The sequence below is a fragment of the Medicago sativa genome, chromosome 8 (assembly GCF_051527215.1).
Source record: "Medicago sativa cultivar Bolivia chromosome 8, Bolivia_mono, whole genome shotgun sequence".
NCBI lineage: Eukaryota > Viridiplantae > Streptophyta > Magnoliopsida > Fabales > Fabaceae > Medicago > Medicago sativa.
This window is the reverse complement of record NC_140756.1, coordinates 87805341-87823132: the sequence shown is the minus strand read 5'-3', so window position 1 is coordinate 87823132 and position 17792 is coordinate 87805341. Positions and strand designations below refer to the sequence as shown.

Here is a 17792-nt window from a genome sequence, read left to right as displayed (position 1 = left end):
GAAAATGAATTTTTCAATATATTTTCGGGGGCTTTGAAAATATATGGAGGCAGATTCATAAGTTATCCACATACTATATATGTTGATTTTGGTCCTTAAGAGCTTCTAAAATCTATTTGATTGGAAAAAAAATCTCGAAAAATAATTTTTTCACAAATTTGACATTTTCTATATTACTCATTAGTATGTGAATGAGGTTTGTCCGAATTAGCCAATTTTGACGCTCCCGTAATCAGAATTTCGTAACAGTCTTGAGTTGCCTTGATCTTGCCCGCTAAAGAAGAACAAATTTAAACATTTAATGCTTAGTTGCGGTTTAAACTCTATCCCACTTGCTACAAGATTTGAAGTTCCTTCGTTGTCGGTCTCCTTATTTCGGTTGCATGTGCAAAGCTGCCCATGAGTTTTCTACTCAAAGCATCAACAACCACATTTGTCTTTCTATGATGATGCATGATTAAACAATCATAATCTTTCAAAAGTATCGTTCAGCGTCTCGGTCTCAAATTTTCAAATCCTTGTGTAGAAAAATATATTTAGGGTTCATTTGTTGGTAAAGATATGGTGTCTCCCAAAACACTAAAGGCATTTTAAGATGGAAAGACTTGGTACAAGTATACATTGTCCAAGTTATAGTATAAAAAGATATCGATCTCATAGGGACTGGAGAGCTATAACTTTCTACAGCTTTCCAGCAGAAAACTTGTTTGCAAAAAAATAAAATAAAATAAATTATTTGTCACGACAACGAATATAAAAGTTAAAGGTTGGAAAACAGTTAAAAAATTTTAGAAATTCTCAAAGTCAGAAGTGTCGTTTAAACTAAGTTCAATTATGACAGAATTTTACTACGATTTACAGAGTTATGGCTTTCTACGACTTCCTGGAAACCTAGTGGTCACTAAAAGTGTTGTGCACCCAGCCTCTGTGTTAAGCACGCGAAGACATACCTTTTGGTGTACAATCGCACAAAATTTAACACGCAACGTTGCCGGGTTAGGATCTCAATATTTCTCAACCGAAGTGTTATTCTGCTGAGCCTTTGGTCTGTGACAAAAGTCCTATCCTCAGCGCATGAACCCTCCTCCAAGATCTAGTTCACGTTCTGAGCAATCTCTCTTGTTCCCTTCACCTCACGATGCTTAGGGACAAATTCATATCAAACAAACATGTTTTGTAACACCTTTGAACCCCACATACAATATTTTTTTATTTTTTTTATTTTTTTTGGTCAAGTAGGCTATGGCTAGAATTCACCGTTTTCAAGGTGAATAAGTGGGGTGTCCGGGGTTCGAACCGCAGCCCCTGCATATAACAATGCATGTCCCTGTCAACTGAGCTATGCTCGTGGGAACCACATACAATATTTAATTATAAACGCTACAATTAATCAAATAACTTAAGGTGTTACTCTCCATTCATTCAATCGAAACATAGTTCATCGTGTAAATAATAAGTCCCAGACTCACAACGGAAATAAAAATCTCAACAACATAAATGTCACGCATCATATCTCAGAATAAGTACATCATCAGAATATGAACTCAAGGTTCCTCTACATAAGTCAATAACATAAACTAAGAAAATTATTTCATTGCTTATTTATCTTTTTTAGCATTTTTTTTTTTGTTAATTTATGCGATTTGAAAATATTACGCGTTAATGTAAAAAAAATGTAATTATTTTATAAGGATAGTTTTGTCGTTTAAATATGATATGTATTCTATAAAGTCATCTTCAGATGAGTATAAAAAACAATATATATTAATTATATGTTTGATGACATGTTTCTATAATTAATTATTTTATGACTTTTTTGTTTAATTTTCGGTTATAGTGTAAGATCAATAGAATGTGAAGAAAAAAAAAATTATGGAAAAGTAGTGTGGAAACAACGCATTTTTTTTTTTTTTTTGAAGAAGGAAACAACGCATTTGTCGAAGTCTTTAAGCAAACAAATTATGATATTGGAAGGTTAATTCAAAAACAACCCGTATTTGTAGCCAAAGGATCGTAAATTGTTGTCATAACTTACGGGAACATGAAAAATCACAAAGCACACAGAGTCAGCAATAGGTAATTTTTCGTCTGTTGTGCTTTTTAATTTCCAATGATTTCATGTAGTCATCACTTATACCTTAGTGGCTACTGAATGCATAAATTATGGCCTTAGTGGAAATGTATATTGGTTGTAATCTAAGCTTGAATGCATAAATTATGGCCTTAGTGGAAATGTGATTTGGTAGAAACCATTGTAATAATGTTCTTGCAATTTCAACAAAGTTAAGTTTGTTTACTTTTTGTCTTCTTTTACCTTTTATATTTTCTCTTGTATTGGTTCACCATTGTGATGAGTGAGTAGTGTCCTCCTTGTTTTGGGACCGAGAAGAACTTTTGCGATCCAGTTTTGCGATTCCGTGAAGATGAATGCGATTGCGTGAAGATGAGAGCGATTTCGTGAAGATGAGAGTGCTTTGGATCAGGTTTGAGAAGAGCTTGCGTTCAGTTTTTGAGAAGAGCTTGCTGTTTGGGATTCATTTTTGAGCGATAGATTTGGTTCAGTTTTGGAACTTTGGAGCGATTATTTTTTTAACTGAGAAGAGCTTTGGTTCAGTTTTGAGAGGTGAATTGGGAAAATTTGTTCATATGAGAGAGTGATTAAGGGTTTTGGGAAAGTTTTGGGTTAATTTTATTTTAGGGTTTGTGACTTCATCTTGGGTTTGTGAGTATGAAATTTGTGGGATAATTATTTGGGGGTTTGTGAGCCAAAAAAAGAAGGGGAATATTTTAGTATGAGAGGAGGGAAACCAAATTGTGAAAAGAAATGAGGGGGAAATAATTCAGTTTTTTCACTATTAATTATTATTCTATAAAAATTGTTTGTGAGGGAAAAATTCCCTAACAAACCATGTAGTTGATGTTAGTGAAGGTTTTAGTGAGGGATACATTAGATAGGGATAAAGTCCATGTCAATTCCGTAACAAACATTTGGCTAAAGAATTTAGTGAGGGATTTAGTCACGGAATTTTTGTTACGGAAATTTAATGATGGATATTTAGACAATTCCGTTACTGATGTTTGGCAACTCAACTTTTGTGAGGGATAGTGTTCCCTCCCTAAAATCCGTCTCTAAATCGCGTTTTTCTAGTAGTGAATGACATACTTTCCATAATTCAAATTCATTCTTTTGTCATGAACTTTCAAAGTATCTCCTTCAATCTTATTATTTTTAAAGAAATATTTTGGGCATCAACTGAAATACCGGAAGGAGAAGATAGATGTTGAAACTATAAGATTGAACAAGAGTTTTGAATCTTTAAAATAGTATAAGAGCCCTTGGGATATATGGTAATCACCCTTATTGTTAAATTATACATTGTGTGAATTGTAATGTAATTAAGCCATTTTATGACTTTTGGTTAAATATGTTTAGTCATTCAAAAATATTATTCTTCTAACTTAATAGTACTAAAAAAACTTCTCATGGACTTTGTTGAAATATGTATTGAAATTTCATGTTGGAAATTTTGTGTGTCATTTTGTCCCATGATTTTAGGATGTTTCGGTTCAGTAGTTTGTGCTAGGCGCATGACTTAGTATAGTTCATATTGTACTTGAATGTCATACTCGATGAGTCCACAATACAATTTTGGGGTGCAAATTTTCAGCTTTTGTTGTGTACAATAGATCAATTTTTTTTTGCTTTTTTGTGTAATCTCATGAAACCAAAGGAGAGAAATTTTAGGAACCATAGAGGCTAAAAGTTGAATATCTTTGGTGAGATTCTTGGGTTGAGAAACAATGTAAACACATAGAGTAGTGAAAATCTTCGAGTCTATTAGAGATTGGGTAGAAATTAGGTAGTTCTTGGAGAAGTTGTAGAAGTTAATTTTTTGTAACATCTTTTGTATCTCTTTTGCAATGTAAATACTTTGACAGTGGATCAAAGAGATTTTTTCCCCTAGATGTAGGTCCTTGTTGGGCCGGTTGGGTAACCAAATTTTGGTTGTTTATATATGGAACAATTCTTGTGTGGACCTAAAGATTTTGATACGTGATTTGGTGACACACTCATAATTATTAAGTTATTAAGTTTTCTTACTTTTCTCTTTTTTGTGAGTGTGACCAAAGGATGTGACCAAAGCTTTATGTCCATGTAAGAATTATTCTTATTTATGTACTTTCTTCAATTTTATTCTTACCTTTGCTTATTTATTAGGTTGGTTGTTGTTGTTGCTTGACACTACTTTGGATTTGGTTCCTCATGACCTAATAGGGATTTGACTCGCCTCCCTTCACCTCGTAAAAGTTAAATCAAACACACAAAACTGTAAAATGCTTCATCCCTTCTCTCCCCTCACAACCCACGAACCAAAAGGGCCTTAAAACAACAATCTATAAATTCAAGAAAAAAATCAAATGATGACACTTGGGCTCAAATGCAAGAGATCAATAATAAATGGAAGATTCTTATGCAAATGACTTCTTTGGCCTAAGAACAACACCAATTATACCACCATGAAGATTTGAGAGCTTTACACGAACGAACGTTTCCTCAATGATGCTACCATAAAGCTCATATGAGTTTTGACTTTTTGGAACTTGTGCATGGTGTTATTGTATTGAAGCTCCACAACCACACCTTCAATTTCAAAACAGCAACAACATAACAAGGGTTAAATATGTTTTTAATCCCTATAAATATAGTCAATTTTGTTTTTAGTCTTCATAAAAAGTGATATGTTTTGATCCCTATAAAAAATTTCCACATATAGTTTTAGTTTCTGTTAAATTAAAATTTGTTTAATTATGTTTAAACTTTTAAATTTTTGAATGATTTTTACATACTTTCTTAAAACATTATAAAGAGTTCATATCTAAAAAATTAACTTAAAATTTGATTTTTAGGTCCAACTTTTCATTAGTTTTATCTTAATTTTGACGGTTAAAAAAATTGATATCTACATTACATGGTAAAAGATTTTAATTTTTTATAAAATAGTTTTTAATAATGTTCTTAACATGTATGTAAAAAATTAATAAAAAATTTAAAATTTAAGCATAATTAAACAAATTTTAATTTAACAAAAACTAAAACTAGGTGCTGAAAAATTTTATACGGACCAAAACCCATCACTTTTTTCATGGGAATAAAAACAAAATTCGTTATATTTATAACGACTAAAAACTTATTAAACCCATCTAATAATAATATCTCTGAAAAAAAAAACAACGATAATAATATAATAATAACAATAACAACAACAATAATCATTACCATTTAGCAACAAGAAAGTACATAATTGTCATATCAATGAAAAATGAAAATCTTAGGTATAGAGATTTGTAAGATAATTTAACCAAAATAAAGAAGACGAGGAATCTGTAATAAGTTAAAAATTCAAATTTTAACACCAGAAATGATCGATGTACAACAAAAGATCTAGGAAGAGAAATGAAAATGACATTATTGAAGGAGAGAAATTAAAAAAAAAAAAATCTGTATATAAAAAATATAGTAAAGGTGAGAGATGAGAGACTAACCAAGAAGCTTTGTAGCACCCAAGAGACTGTTAAGTCCATCATATTCGCATGATTTGACATGAACAATACCTTGAACAACATTGAAGCTTCTAGGGCAAGGAGTGGGATGCAATTGTGGGTGAGTTGGAACAACAGGTGATCGAACACGGGCACGAGGCGGAGGGTGATGACGGTGGTGGTGATGGTCTGGAGTCGGGGGTTTAGCAGGTACAATAGCATGCAATGGAGGGTGTGTTGGAACAACAAGTGTATGAATAGGGGCGTTAGCAGGAGAGTGACGATGGGTTGGAGGTTTAGTAGGGCGAGGGTGTAAAGGAGTGTGAACCGATGATTTGGTTGGTGGATGAAGAGAAGTGTGAGGGAAAGGAGGAGGGGTTGGTGAGGGATTGTGGTGGTGAGGAGCGTTTGCCGGTAGGTGAAGTGGTGCCGGTGCGTGAGGAGGGTAAGTGGGGTGACGAGAATAAAACTCTTGAGCAAATGCAATGAAAGAGGTTAGTTGAAGTAAGAGTAGAAACATCATTGCAATGGTTTTGAACATTTTTTTTATCATGTGTAAGAAAAACTGAGAAAGTAACCCTAGAAAGAGATTGAGAAAGTGATGGTGTTGTGATAGTGACAAAGTGTGGGAGCCTTGATTTAAAGGAGCTAAACCCCAAAATCATTGCGGTTTTAGTCCTGGCGATAAACACATCTTCTTAAATGTAATTGATTCTCTATTCTCTATTATTTATTTCTGCATTTGAGTGCAAGATAATATTAGCTGAAATTTGGAAACGGGTATTGAAAAAAGGAAACTAAAAATCGTAGGAGTTAATGTACAAATATTTTTCCCATTTTTGTTCATATGCAAACAAATTTTATTAAATGAAAACTGTTCCTGTGTTTCTGGTTTTTATCATACCGATTTAAGCAGCCACAGTACAATTTAGACTCTCACACAACTGCACCAAGAGTGTTAAATTTATTCTTAGAAATTGAACAATTACAAATTGATAAATATGACAAATATCTTAAGTATGAATTACTTATGTGTATGAATTACTTATGTCTAACCGAGGGAAAAATGAAACAAGAGGTTGGCATGAGAAAAAAGGGAAAAAACGGAAACATAGATCTCTATAAAAAAAATATTGTTAGAATTTCTTTTTAGAATTTCTCTAACCTTATGATTAAATATAGTTTTAACGGTTGAGATTTGAATAAGCCAAAAGATATGACTCTTTCCGTTTTAAAATACTTTTTTTTTTTTTTTGTGATGTGCACTTTCACATGACTTATTTTGACCACATTTTTTAACTAATATATAAATACAAGTCTTAGAATGCAAATGTTGTTCGATTTATCTCAATAAATATTTTTAAAATATTACATTTTATAATTTTTTATTTTAGATAATTAAAAATATCATCGGTCAAAGTTGTACATTAACCTATGTGAAGTGGTTCCCTCCAATTTTGAAACTTAGGGAGGATAAACATGTTGATAGACAAGGTTTAGTGCACTACCAAAAAATATAGATGACACTACCAAAAAAAAAAGGTTTAGTGGTGATTTAGTGGGTGTCTAATCTTTTCATTACGATTATCCCAACAGTGTGCTCTTGCTCAACAGTTTTATTCACCTAAACCATAAGTAGGGAAAAATTGTTCTTTTCTTTTTTCATCAAGAAAATTGTTTACTTCTATTGGGATAGGGAACTTTTTCACGTCATAGGAAATATGGTTTTTTTTTTTTTTTTAAAGATGAATAATTTATATAGTAACAAAATTATAGTTATATGAATTTAAAACAATGAGCATATAATGTAAAAGGATGATGAATAAGATATACGATTTTTTTTTCTTTCTGGACGGAAAAATAAAACAATACAAAAAAAAGTAATATGCGGTGTATCTATGTTAGGGATCATAAAAGACCAAAATAAAATTCTCACTATTCTGATACTTTCACATATTGAATTTGAATCAATGAGAAATTTAACTTTAGTAAAAAAAAAAATGAGATATTTAACTAATTAAAAATCTAAATTGTATCCAACTGAAGGAAATACTAAAAAAAAAAAGAACAAACTGTCTTCTTTAATTTCGTTTTTTTTTTCTTTCTTTCTATAGCTAATTTTTGTTGTTGAGGAATCTATAACTAATTTGATTTAAAGTGTGATACGTGCATGGATGTATTTTCAAGGAACCAAAACTGAAGTAAATACTATAGTACAAGTAAATGTTATGTGTGCTAGAGAGTTATTTGCATTCGACCACTCGTCATATGTGGATCAAATATGAGAAATATATGCACATAGACATAGTGATAGTTCATACATAAACTGTACATACAATTTTTGTTGCATCTAGCACACAACAAAGCAACAAAAGAGGATTTTGAGATAAGAAATCTATTATGATGAAGATCCAACAAATAATGAATTCCCTACCCTTAAAACAAATTATTTAATTAAGAAGGCAAAAGATCATCACCACATAGATAAAAAAGTCTTTCCACAGCCCAATGAGGTTGACTAGGTGAATCCCAAAAACTATTAATCAAAGGAGCTCTACAAAGTGGACAAGTTTGGTTATGATTTTCATTTTCATAACCATGTTCCAACCACTTCTCTATGCATTCCTTATGAAACACATGATCACAGTTCATCAACTCTCTAACTTCATCTTCCATTTTCAGCTTGTTCAAACAAATAGCACATGTGTCTTCTGTTTCTGGATGTCTTTCCTTGATTTCTCCAAAACTCGTCAACGGTAACATTTGACCACAAGAGTGTTGTTGTTGGTTTGGTTTTGTTCTTGTATGTTCGATTATTTTGAAAACTAAGCATATGATCCATCTAAGAACAGCGATGGTTAGCACAGCAATGTATATGGCTTGGCCTATTGTTAAAATAGAGATGGATTGTTCGGTGTAGAAACCCATTGAAGAGATTGAGAAAATAAGGGAAATTTCGAGGTGTGAAAGGCTGGGGGTGTATAATTTATAAAAGAATAGAGGATGAGAAATAAGTGATAAAAAATGTTTACGTTTAAATTGGTAATCGTAAGAATCATAATTTATCTTGAAAAAAAAATGAAAAAGTCACAAAATTGCATGTGATTATTTATAAAAAATAAAATATGTTATTTGATAGATAATAGATTATATAAATGTAATAAGCGTTAGAATTTACAATCTTTTTTGGTAAAGAAAAGAATTAGCAATTATTTTGTAGTTACTAACATGTAAATTTTGAGTATCAAATGATATGAATAACCCTATGATTCATATTTAATACATGAAAAGTTAAGAAGAATGAATTCAAAATTCATGCATGTAGTTGGTCGATGATGTTCTTTATGATCGATATGCATGTAGTTTTGAGTATCACATGACATGAATAACTTTATGATTCATATTTAATACATGAAAAGTTAAGGAGAATGGATTCAAAATTCATGCATGTAGTTGGTCGATGATGTTCTTTATGATCGATATGCATGTAGTTTGTTAATTGTGGGTGGTTTTTGGTGATTGATATGTATGTCTCCAATTGTCTCATATATATCTATATATATATTGATCAAGTATCGCAATGACTTAGATATTCATCCAATAAGGTATATAAGTGGGGAATCTGGGTCCGGACATCGATCTCTGCATATTATGTTCCTGTCAATTAAATTATGCTCACGGGAAATTCAGTAATCATATCTAATACATGAGAATAAGGGAAATCAATTGTGTATGGATAATCTAATATTCAAAATTTAATTTTTTAATTTAAATTCAATGATTTGTGTTTTCATCCTTTTTTTAATTAAAATAAGTAAAACTTAATTTTCTAATTCAAAAGTAGGACTCTCACATAAACACTCACATACTTGATTCATTTTCAAGAATCCAAGCACGACTCTCACACAAGTTATGATGCATGAGACACTTTCGCATGAACACATTCACCCTTTCACTTTCCTTTGTGTTTTCCTCAACACATAGATGCATAATTCCTCGCAATGCAACAATACTCAATGTATTTCAACACGTGTGACAACTTCAACATGATACGACTACGAACACTACGTGAAGAACGTGGTGTTATACTCTTGCAAATGCGGATACAATCAAATCAAACTCTCACAGACTCGCTCGACTCACACTGAAATTCATTTAGGTGACCCAAAAGGGTAAAAAAAGAATACAAAAGCCATGTAAAAAGAATTTGAGATTCTCCACATGAATATCGGAGAATTTGTAGATGAATATTTTACAAGAACGTTGGTGATTGCAAACAAGATGACAACACAAGGAGAAAAGATGACTTAGGTTAAAATTGTTGAGAAGATCCTAAGATCTTTAACCTGAAAATTCGATTTTGTTGTATGCTCGATTAAGGAATCGAATGATGTTACTACTTTGTAGATGAATTACAAAGTAGCTTGATGGTGCATGAGCAAAGAAACGCGAGGTCACAAGGAAGAAGAATGAGCCCTGAAGACACCATCAATATGTATGTCACAATTGGGAGGGAAATGAAAACTATGTAGAATTGGATGAAGCAGAAAAACGAGTTCAAAGTTAAAGGGAGATTAAGCATTTTAATTTTGAGTCACTTGCAAGTTAAGGGAGAAGCTTGACAAGTGAAGCTTGGAGATTTTAAACTCACTTGTAATGGTTCAGTTTAGGGGAGGAACTGTGTTAGCAATCTAGCTTAGGAATTAGCCTAGTTAGTTCACTAAGTTAGAATTACTTGTATCACAAGTAAGCTTGTTAGTTTGGCTAACTAACTCTTGTATGTGTACAAAGGTTGTGCTTAGCTAATTAGAATAAGGAATAAGTTTCATTCAAACATCAAATTACTGTTTCAATATCACACAGAAATTCTCCGAATTTTTTTTTTTTCTGCCCCTATGACCAAAAAAAATGATACATCTGCCCCTAGTTGAAAATTATTATCGTAAATGCCCTTGTTCTTCATTTGAAATGGCGAGCATGTCATTTTTTCAAACTTTCTCTGCAAGCTTGCAGGCTTTTTCCTGTACAACTCTGTGTTCCTAATTTTTTATCTTGTTCTTACTTTGAAATGGCGAGCATGTAAATTTTTTTTTTCCATGTTCCATATCTAAAATGGCGAGCATGCCATTATTGTTTTTTAAGTATTTTTTTCTTGCTGGTCCTTTCAAATGGCGAGCATGCAATAATTTTTTTTTTGAGTATTTTTTCTTGCTTGCTTTCAAATGGCGAGCAAAGGCCTTTTCTTTAAAAAAAAATGCGAGCATGCCTTTTCTTTAAAAATCCTTGTTCATTCATCACAATACATATAAAATAAAACAAAATAAACAAAGACAAATGGAATTAGGATTTCCCCTGTGATGAACCAATAATTTGCCAGCAAAGTGCTATTTTTCCACTAGTTGCCATTTTCAATTTGTACAGCTTGCTGCAATATTTAACAAAAAGTTAAATTAGATTTAATATTCATCTTACATTCATTGTACCAAAAGAAAAAAAATACTCAAAAAAAAAATTATTGCATGCTCGCCATTTGAAAGGACCAGCAAGAAAAAAATACTTAAAAAACAATAATGGCATGCTCGCCATTTTAGATATGGAACATGGAAAAAAAAAAATTACATGCTCGCCATTTCAAAGTAAGAACAAGAGAAAAAATTAGGAGCACAGGAAAAAGACTGCAAGCTTGCAGAGGAAGTTTGAAAAAATGACATGCTCGCCATTTCAAATGAAGAACAAGGGCATTTACGATAATAATTTTCAACTAGGGGCAGATGTATCATTTTTTTTGGTCATAGGGGCAGAAAAAAAAAAAATTCGAAATTCTCCCCTCCATGTACTCCATAGTCTCGTCGAGAGACCTCACAGTATCACACACATGTGTGTCCCCATTTTACTCTCATTCAAGCTTTTAAAGTTGTTTTCCCTCGTTTTCTCCAAAAAATTTATTTATTAAATGACGACACCATCTGCTTTAAAGTCCTCTAAAATTTTATTTATTAAAAAAAAAAAAAAACAAGAATGAATTTGCAGGTTAAAAAAAGAGGCTCCGGTAGAATGAAAAGATGGCAAGGGATGATTGGGACGTAAGTACTAACTTATGTTGATCTCATAAAAATAAAATAATTGTACATAGTTAATGGTTTTTTACTATTTTGTGATGACCAATATGGTTGTCTTATTCTTGTCAATATATGCACTTAATTATTGCCCTTTCATGCTCTTAATAGTCATTTGTCAACAAACAAAATGCTTTAAGAGTCAAGATTGTCATTGTCAAAAAAGAAGTATGTGAAAGCGTTTAGAGACTAATCTCAAATGCAAGCATACGTATTGGCCACTTCCACCATATTCTTTTAAAGAATTAATAATGACCATTTCGTGCATTATGGTTACTATAGCATTTTCACTACTGTTATCAAATAACTAATCTTTCTTAAAAATTTGTTGGACACAGTTCTTCACTTTTAAACAAGATTACTGATCAGTATACAAGAGCTAATGATCTAACCTTTGTTTAAATCTTTACCACTTAGACTTGTTAGTATTATGTTGTTCATTTTATTTTTTGTTTCAAAAGAGAACCTAGAGCCGAAGTATTATGTTGCTCTTTTTAATTAGGGTTAATTATGTTTCTAGTCCCTATAAAATAGCGACCTTGTAAGTTTAGTCCTTACTTAATTTTAATAGCATTTTTAGTCCCTATAAAAAAAAATTTACTTATAATTTTAGTCCCTGCTAAAACAAAGTTTGATTAATTATCCTTAAACTCTTAAATTTTTGAACGATTTTTTTGAGACAAGATTAGAACACTATGAAAGGTTCGTTTACTAAAATTTAGAATTTTCAGACATGAAATGAATTAAATATGAATTTTTTAAAACGACAAAAGTTAAAGATAAAAAGTAATAAAATCTGGATGTAGAAATCAAATTTTGCGATAATTTTTTGCGGAGGAACTTTTAGTAATGTTCTAAACATGTCTGCAAAAAATTGTTCAAAAATTTAAGAGTTTAAGCATAAATTAAACAAATTTGAATTGAGTAGGGACTAATACTCAGGGCAAAAAAACAAAATTAGGGACTAAAAATGCTATTAAAATTAAGTAAGGACTAAACTTACAAGGTCGCTATTTTATAGGGACTAGAAACATAATTAACCCTTTTAATTAAAAGTAACATTAACACTATGTAAAACATCATAAGTCATTTTTTTTAGCCAAGATCATGTCTGTCACTATAAATGATGTTGGATTTTAAAAGAATTCGAATCATTTTGAATGAAAATCTTCATATTTGATTCAATTTATATAATTGTAAAATATGATTAGCATCTAAAAACATTTTTTTATTTAATAGATTAAACAAAGAAAAAAAAAGGTTGATTTCATTTTTTGAGGGATATAGAGAAACTCATTTTTGTAATGCCTTGTATAATGCCTATGAAATTGATGTTAATTTGAATCGACCAAATATTTTTTCAAAGGCGTATAATTCAAAGAAAAATATTGTTTGATGGGAATTTGAATACCCCGTCCACTAAGCTATCTGAAGAGGAATATTTTAGGGTTAATCATTTTCTTTACCTTGTTGATCGAAACATTGTTTCTTTCCGTAAGAGATTTGAGCAATACCAAGAGTATGAAACTATTTTTTATTTCTTGTTCACTTCTCACAAGTTACAATCATTGGACAATGCAACATTGAAGTCTTGTCTTAATTATTTTGAACAAAAATTGAAATACAACAAGCAATATGATATTGACAGGAATGCATTATCTGTGTTACTAAGGCTTTGTTTGGGAGTTTGGAGGGGAGGGGAGGGGAGGGTTTTGGAAAAAAGGAAGGAGCAAGTGGAAGAAATAGAAGACATTGGGAGGAGAGGGCTTTGGAGGTTAATGTTTTACTCATAATAAAAAATCCCCCTCATTTGGGGGAACTCAAAAATTGTATTGGGGGAGGGTTTTAGGGGGTTAGGGAGGGTTTATATGAATTTTTCAAATTCAATCTATGTTGTTATAATATTCTTAAAATTAAAAGTATATTAATCATAAGTATTAGTTTATCATTCTCTCAAAAACTATTCTTTCAAAAAATGTGAATTTTTTGTCCATTTTTCTATATATTTCCAACCCCCCAAAGCCCTCCCCTCCCTTCCCCTCCAAACTCCCAAACAAAGCCTACGAGAAGTGTTATCTCGAGAAAAACAAAACCTCTCTATATTAATTTTATTGACTATTAATGTGATAATTGCTCATGCATAAAAAAGTTTTTTAAAATTTGAAGTTGTTGAAAGACTTAATGGGGTTGATAGTGCTAGCGATTGAGAAAGGTCTTTGTGGAGTCAATACAATATGAAGATTTGGTTGTTGAATTTGCTTCAAAAAGTGTTAGAAAGATGACTCTTTTTAAGTAGACTGAAAATCGATATTAGCTTGAAGATATATTTTTGGTGGTGTTCGAGGTTCGAACTCCGGACCTTGCATATATTATAAATTGTCCTTATCAATTGAGTTAAGCTCACGAGACAGTTTGAAGATGTATTTTGATCTTATTGAATGAAATTTGACTCTTTTTTATATTATTGATGTTATTTACAAGATTTTGATGGTATTTACAATTTGAATAAAAAAACTCTTTTTGAGTTGTTGGTGCTTGTTGTTATTAGAGCCCAATTTTTAAGATTAGAATAGTGCATTCAAATTGTTTAAGACGGCCCTAGTTAAATAGCTTTCACTTTAGTGACAAGAGCTTGATTTTGTCATCTCAAAGAACAAAGTTTTAAATTTCTTTAAAAAAAAAAGTTGTAAAATGATCGTTGGTGTTAGTTCAACCATATGAGTTAGGATGTCAAAACAACGATATGAAAGAAACATGTAGCTTAATTTCTACCGTTAATGAACCCCCCCTCATCATAACAGCTTAACTAATGTCTAAAAGTTTTATCTCAAAAGATAAAAATGCTAAAATTACTACAACGTCACCAAGGAACAAACCCAAACTCCCATCAATCAAGCTCAGGATCACACACATATCTTACTCTCATTTAAGTTTTAAAGTTTTTTTCCCTCATTTTCTCCGAATCCTTCAATTCTAAACATTAAAGTTGAAAGGGTAAATGACGACACCAATCTGCTTTACATTTTTGTAATAAAATAATTCATCCACACTCTATGTGCGCTTGCTTAAGCCGGACATTCTTGGTTGATTAATTATTTGGAAATAATATTGAATGAGGTTAATTTATTACTGGAAATGCATGACGTACAAATAGAAAGGAAGGAATATGACGTTGTTATCTTTCAATTATTGATGTAAAGTTTGGCCAACTATCTTTATAACCAAATGACCTCCCTTTTTTTTTTATCGAATGACCTTTGGTTTTAGCTAACCTTGTTGATAAATATGATTTAGTGGCTATCTAGTCTTTGCATTTTGATTATCTCAATAGTATAGTGTACTCTTGCTCAGCAATTTCTTTGCTCCAAAACAAGCAGGGGAGAAATATTGTTTGTTTCTATTGGGTTAGAAAACTTTTTGTACGTCATATGATATGAATACTTTATAATAAAATTACAGGGATATGAATTTAAAAATTTAAACACTGAGCATACCTTGTAAACCATGAACATATAAAAGTAATGAAATATGATATACCTTTAGATATCACTGTTCTTATATTTATTTGTCTTTTAATGTTTTTTTTAATCCCTATAACCGTAAAAACGTGGACAAAATTTTCTTATGTTTTTTGTTTCTTTCTGAAATTTGATGGAGAAGTAATACAAGTAAAATGATGCCCGTGAAGCTTATTGGATTATACAGTTATTTGGTCAATAAGCACCTCAAAATTGCTCACTTTATTGAAAAAAGTCGGTTGAGAGTTACGACCCGATTATATTTTACATTTAAAAACAGTTGATCGGGAGTTACGACCGGATCAGGAGCGAAATTGAGGTGCATATTGAGCAATTTCTTATGCATAATGATACTAACAAAGTAACAGTTTAATTCAATGAAGTTAGAGCATTATAGTAGAAACATTAGATCTTCAAGTGGAGAGAAAGTGTATAGGGATACTTCAATTATTGGGAGGTCTTTGGTTCATTCTAGTGTGAAAACAAAAATTATTTGAGGACAGATTTTGTCCTTTTTTTTCTGTTGGTCTGGATCAAAATTGTATCCAACCTAGGAAATACATCTATTTCATTAAAAAAAGAACAAAGTAACAACATATTTTGTTTAATTTACTTTTTATCTATAGCTACTTTGATTTAAAGTGTGATGCACGCATGTATGTATTTTCAAGGTATCAAAACTAAAGTCAATACTATATATAGTACTGGTAAAGAATGTTTCCTTTTGTTTTGTTCTTATGCCTCTGTAATTGTAATGTAATCTTACTCAACATTCAAGAAATGAATCATCTGCTTTATTTAGAAATGCAGGATTTAAAATCAAAATTAGCCATAGAAATATTTTCAGCTGAGAAACAAGGAGAGTCACTTTTTTTATTCACATTTTAATGCCAATTTAAAATCATAGCAATTTAATTTTTTAAGCCAATTTAATCATAGCAGTAGAACAACCCCAATGTGGATCTTTTTCCTTAAAAAAAAAAAATTAATTTCATTTTTGATGCCAGTTTAATTTTATCGTCTCTAACTTTATTCACTAATTCTCACTTTCCCAATCAAAATAACAAAAGAGGCTAAAATGAAAATGGTTCAAGGAACTTTCATTATTAATTTGTTTGTTGTACAAAATAACCAAAAAACCATAAATACAAATGGAATAATCAAAGGTGATATTTTATATAGACCAAATGCGAAAAAAATATGCACATAATACATTCATATACATAAATTATACATATAAATTTTGTGTCTCAACATCTACTAATTTTGTTGCATCTAGCATACAACAAAGCAACAAAAGAGGATTTTGAGCTAAGAAATTTATGATGAAGATCCAACAAATAATGAATTCCCTAATCTATGATCTTATAACTAATTATTAATTAACAAGGCAAGAGATCATCACCAAAGAGATAAAGAAGTCTCTCAACAGCCCAACTAGGTTGAGGAGAAGAAAATCCACAGCTTGAAATCTCAGATGAAAGTGAATAAGAATTAATCAAAGGAGCTCTACAAAGTGGACAAGTTTGGTTATGATTTTCATTTTCATGACCATGTTCTAACCACTTATCTATGCATTCCTTATGAAACACATGATCACAGTTCATCAATTCTCTAACTTCATCTTCCATTTTCAGCTTGTTCAAACAAACAGCACATGTTTCTTCTGTTTCTGGATGTCTTTCCTTGATTTCTCCGAAACTTGTCAAAGGTAGCATTTGACAACAAGAAGAGTATTGTTGTTGTTCTTCTTCTGGTTTTGCTTTTGTGTGTTTGATAATTTTGAAAACTAAGCATATGATCCATCTAAGAACTGCAATGATTAGAGCAGCTTCATATATGGCTTGACTTATTGTTAAATTGGAGATGGATTGTTGAGTGTAGAAACCCATTGAAGAGATTGAGAAAATAATAAGAAGAGAGATTATAGGGTGAGAGAGGGTGGAGGGGGAAGTTGTAATGAGTTATGTGGCTTCCTTATAAAGCCAAAATGGTGGGGGTGGGGGGTGTGGTGGAGGCAACTACTTTGCTTTTGTTTCTTCTTTTTTCTTCTTTCTCTTTTGGATTTGCTTTTACTTTCACTCTCACTCTCTTCTACGTTCTTTCCTGTTTTGCTTTTCAATAGGAAAATGTTTTTTGTTTTACACCCATACATTTATTGGAAAATCATCTATGTACACTCATGCACTCATCTACACCTTCACAGTGAGAAATAGAATGAATAATGTGATATGTTTGTGATCCGATAAAAAAAGAGATATGGTAAGAAAATGAAGTGTTGGAAAGTTAGAGGTGTACAAAGATTAGTACTCACGTTTATTAAACACCTCTAGAGATATGAGAGATAAATGTGGTAGGTTGATGTGTTACGTAAAGAGAGAACGAGAGAAATTGAGGCGTCGATGAGTGTTAGAGATGTTCAATATCATTGTTAATTAAAAGGTTAAAGTTAACTGTCAAATATGTTTATCAAAATACTAATTTATGTCAATTAAATGCTTATCCACCGTCCTCTTGTGTTTAGGAATAAAAAAAATAAACCATTAGGCCCTGAAACTCTTACGCGTGTGAATAATCACTTTGTGAGAGGCCAATGTAAAGAAAAGTTTGACGTAGC

At 31.4% G+C, this 17792-nt stretch overlaps 3 protein-coding genes across 3 annotated transcripts; all 3 read right to left on the bottom strand.

Moving 5' to 3' along the window:
• Positions 1–4387: 4387 nt before the first annotated feature.
• Positions 4388–6175, bottom strand: LOC146902858 (uncharacterized). Its single transcript, XM_085734665.1, has 2 exons — positions 5545–6175; positions 4388–4642 (listed from the first exon to the last, which is right to left on the bottom strand). The coding sequence occupies exons 1-2, from the start codon at positions 6092–6094 to the stop codon at positions 4536–4538; spliced, it is 657 nt and encodes a 218-aa protein (XP_085590791.1). The 5' UTR covers positions 6095–6175; the 3' UTR covers positions 4388–4535.
• Positions 6176–7823: 1648 nt separating this feature from the next.
• LOC146902857 (brassinosteroid-responsive RING protein 1-like) lies at positions 7824–8601 on the bottom strand. The gene has a single exon (XM_085735328.1). It carries the CDS (start codon positions 8467–8469, stop codon positions 7996–7998), a length of 474 nt encoding a protein of 157 aa, XP_085591454.1. The 5' UTR covers positions 8470–8601; the 3' UTR covers positions 7824–7995.
• Positions 8602–16332: 7731 nt separating this feature from the next.
• LOC146902856 (uncharacterized) lies at positions 16333–17182 on the bottom strand. Its single transcript, XM_085734663.1, has one exon. It carries the CDS (start codon positions 17065–17067, stop codon positions 16558–16560), a length of 510 nt encoding a protein of 169 aa, XP_085590789.1. The 5' UTR covers positions 17068–17182; the 3' UTR covers positions 16333–16557.
• Positions 17183–17792: the final 610 nt, after the last annotated feature.

What these genes read in the sequence shown, in the direction of transcription:
- LOC146902858 (XM_085734665.1), bottom strand. Translation starts at nt 6,094, where the DNA reads ATGATAAAAAAAATGTTCAAAACCATTGCAATGATGTTTCTACTCTTA. An exon ending in GGGTGCTACAAAGCTTCTTG is followed by an intron (nt 4,643 to 5,544) that starts GTTAGTCTCTCA and finishes TTGAAATTGAAG; the next exon opens with GTGTGGTTGTGGAGCTTCAA.
- LOC146902857 (XM_085735328.1), bottom strand. Translation starts at nt 8,469, where the DNA reads ATGGGTTTCTACACCGAACAATCCATCTCTATTTTAACAATAGGCCAA.
- LOC146902856 (XM_085734663.1), bottom strand. Translation starts at nt 17,067, where the DNA reads ATGGGTTTCTACACTCAACAATCCATCTCCAATTTAACAATAAGTCAA.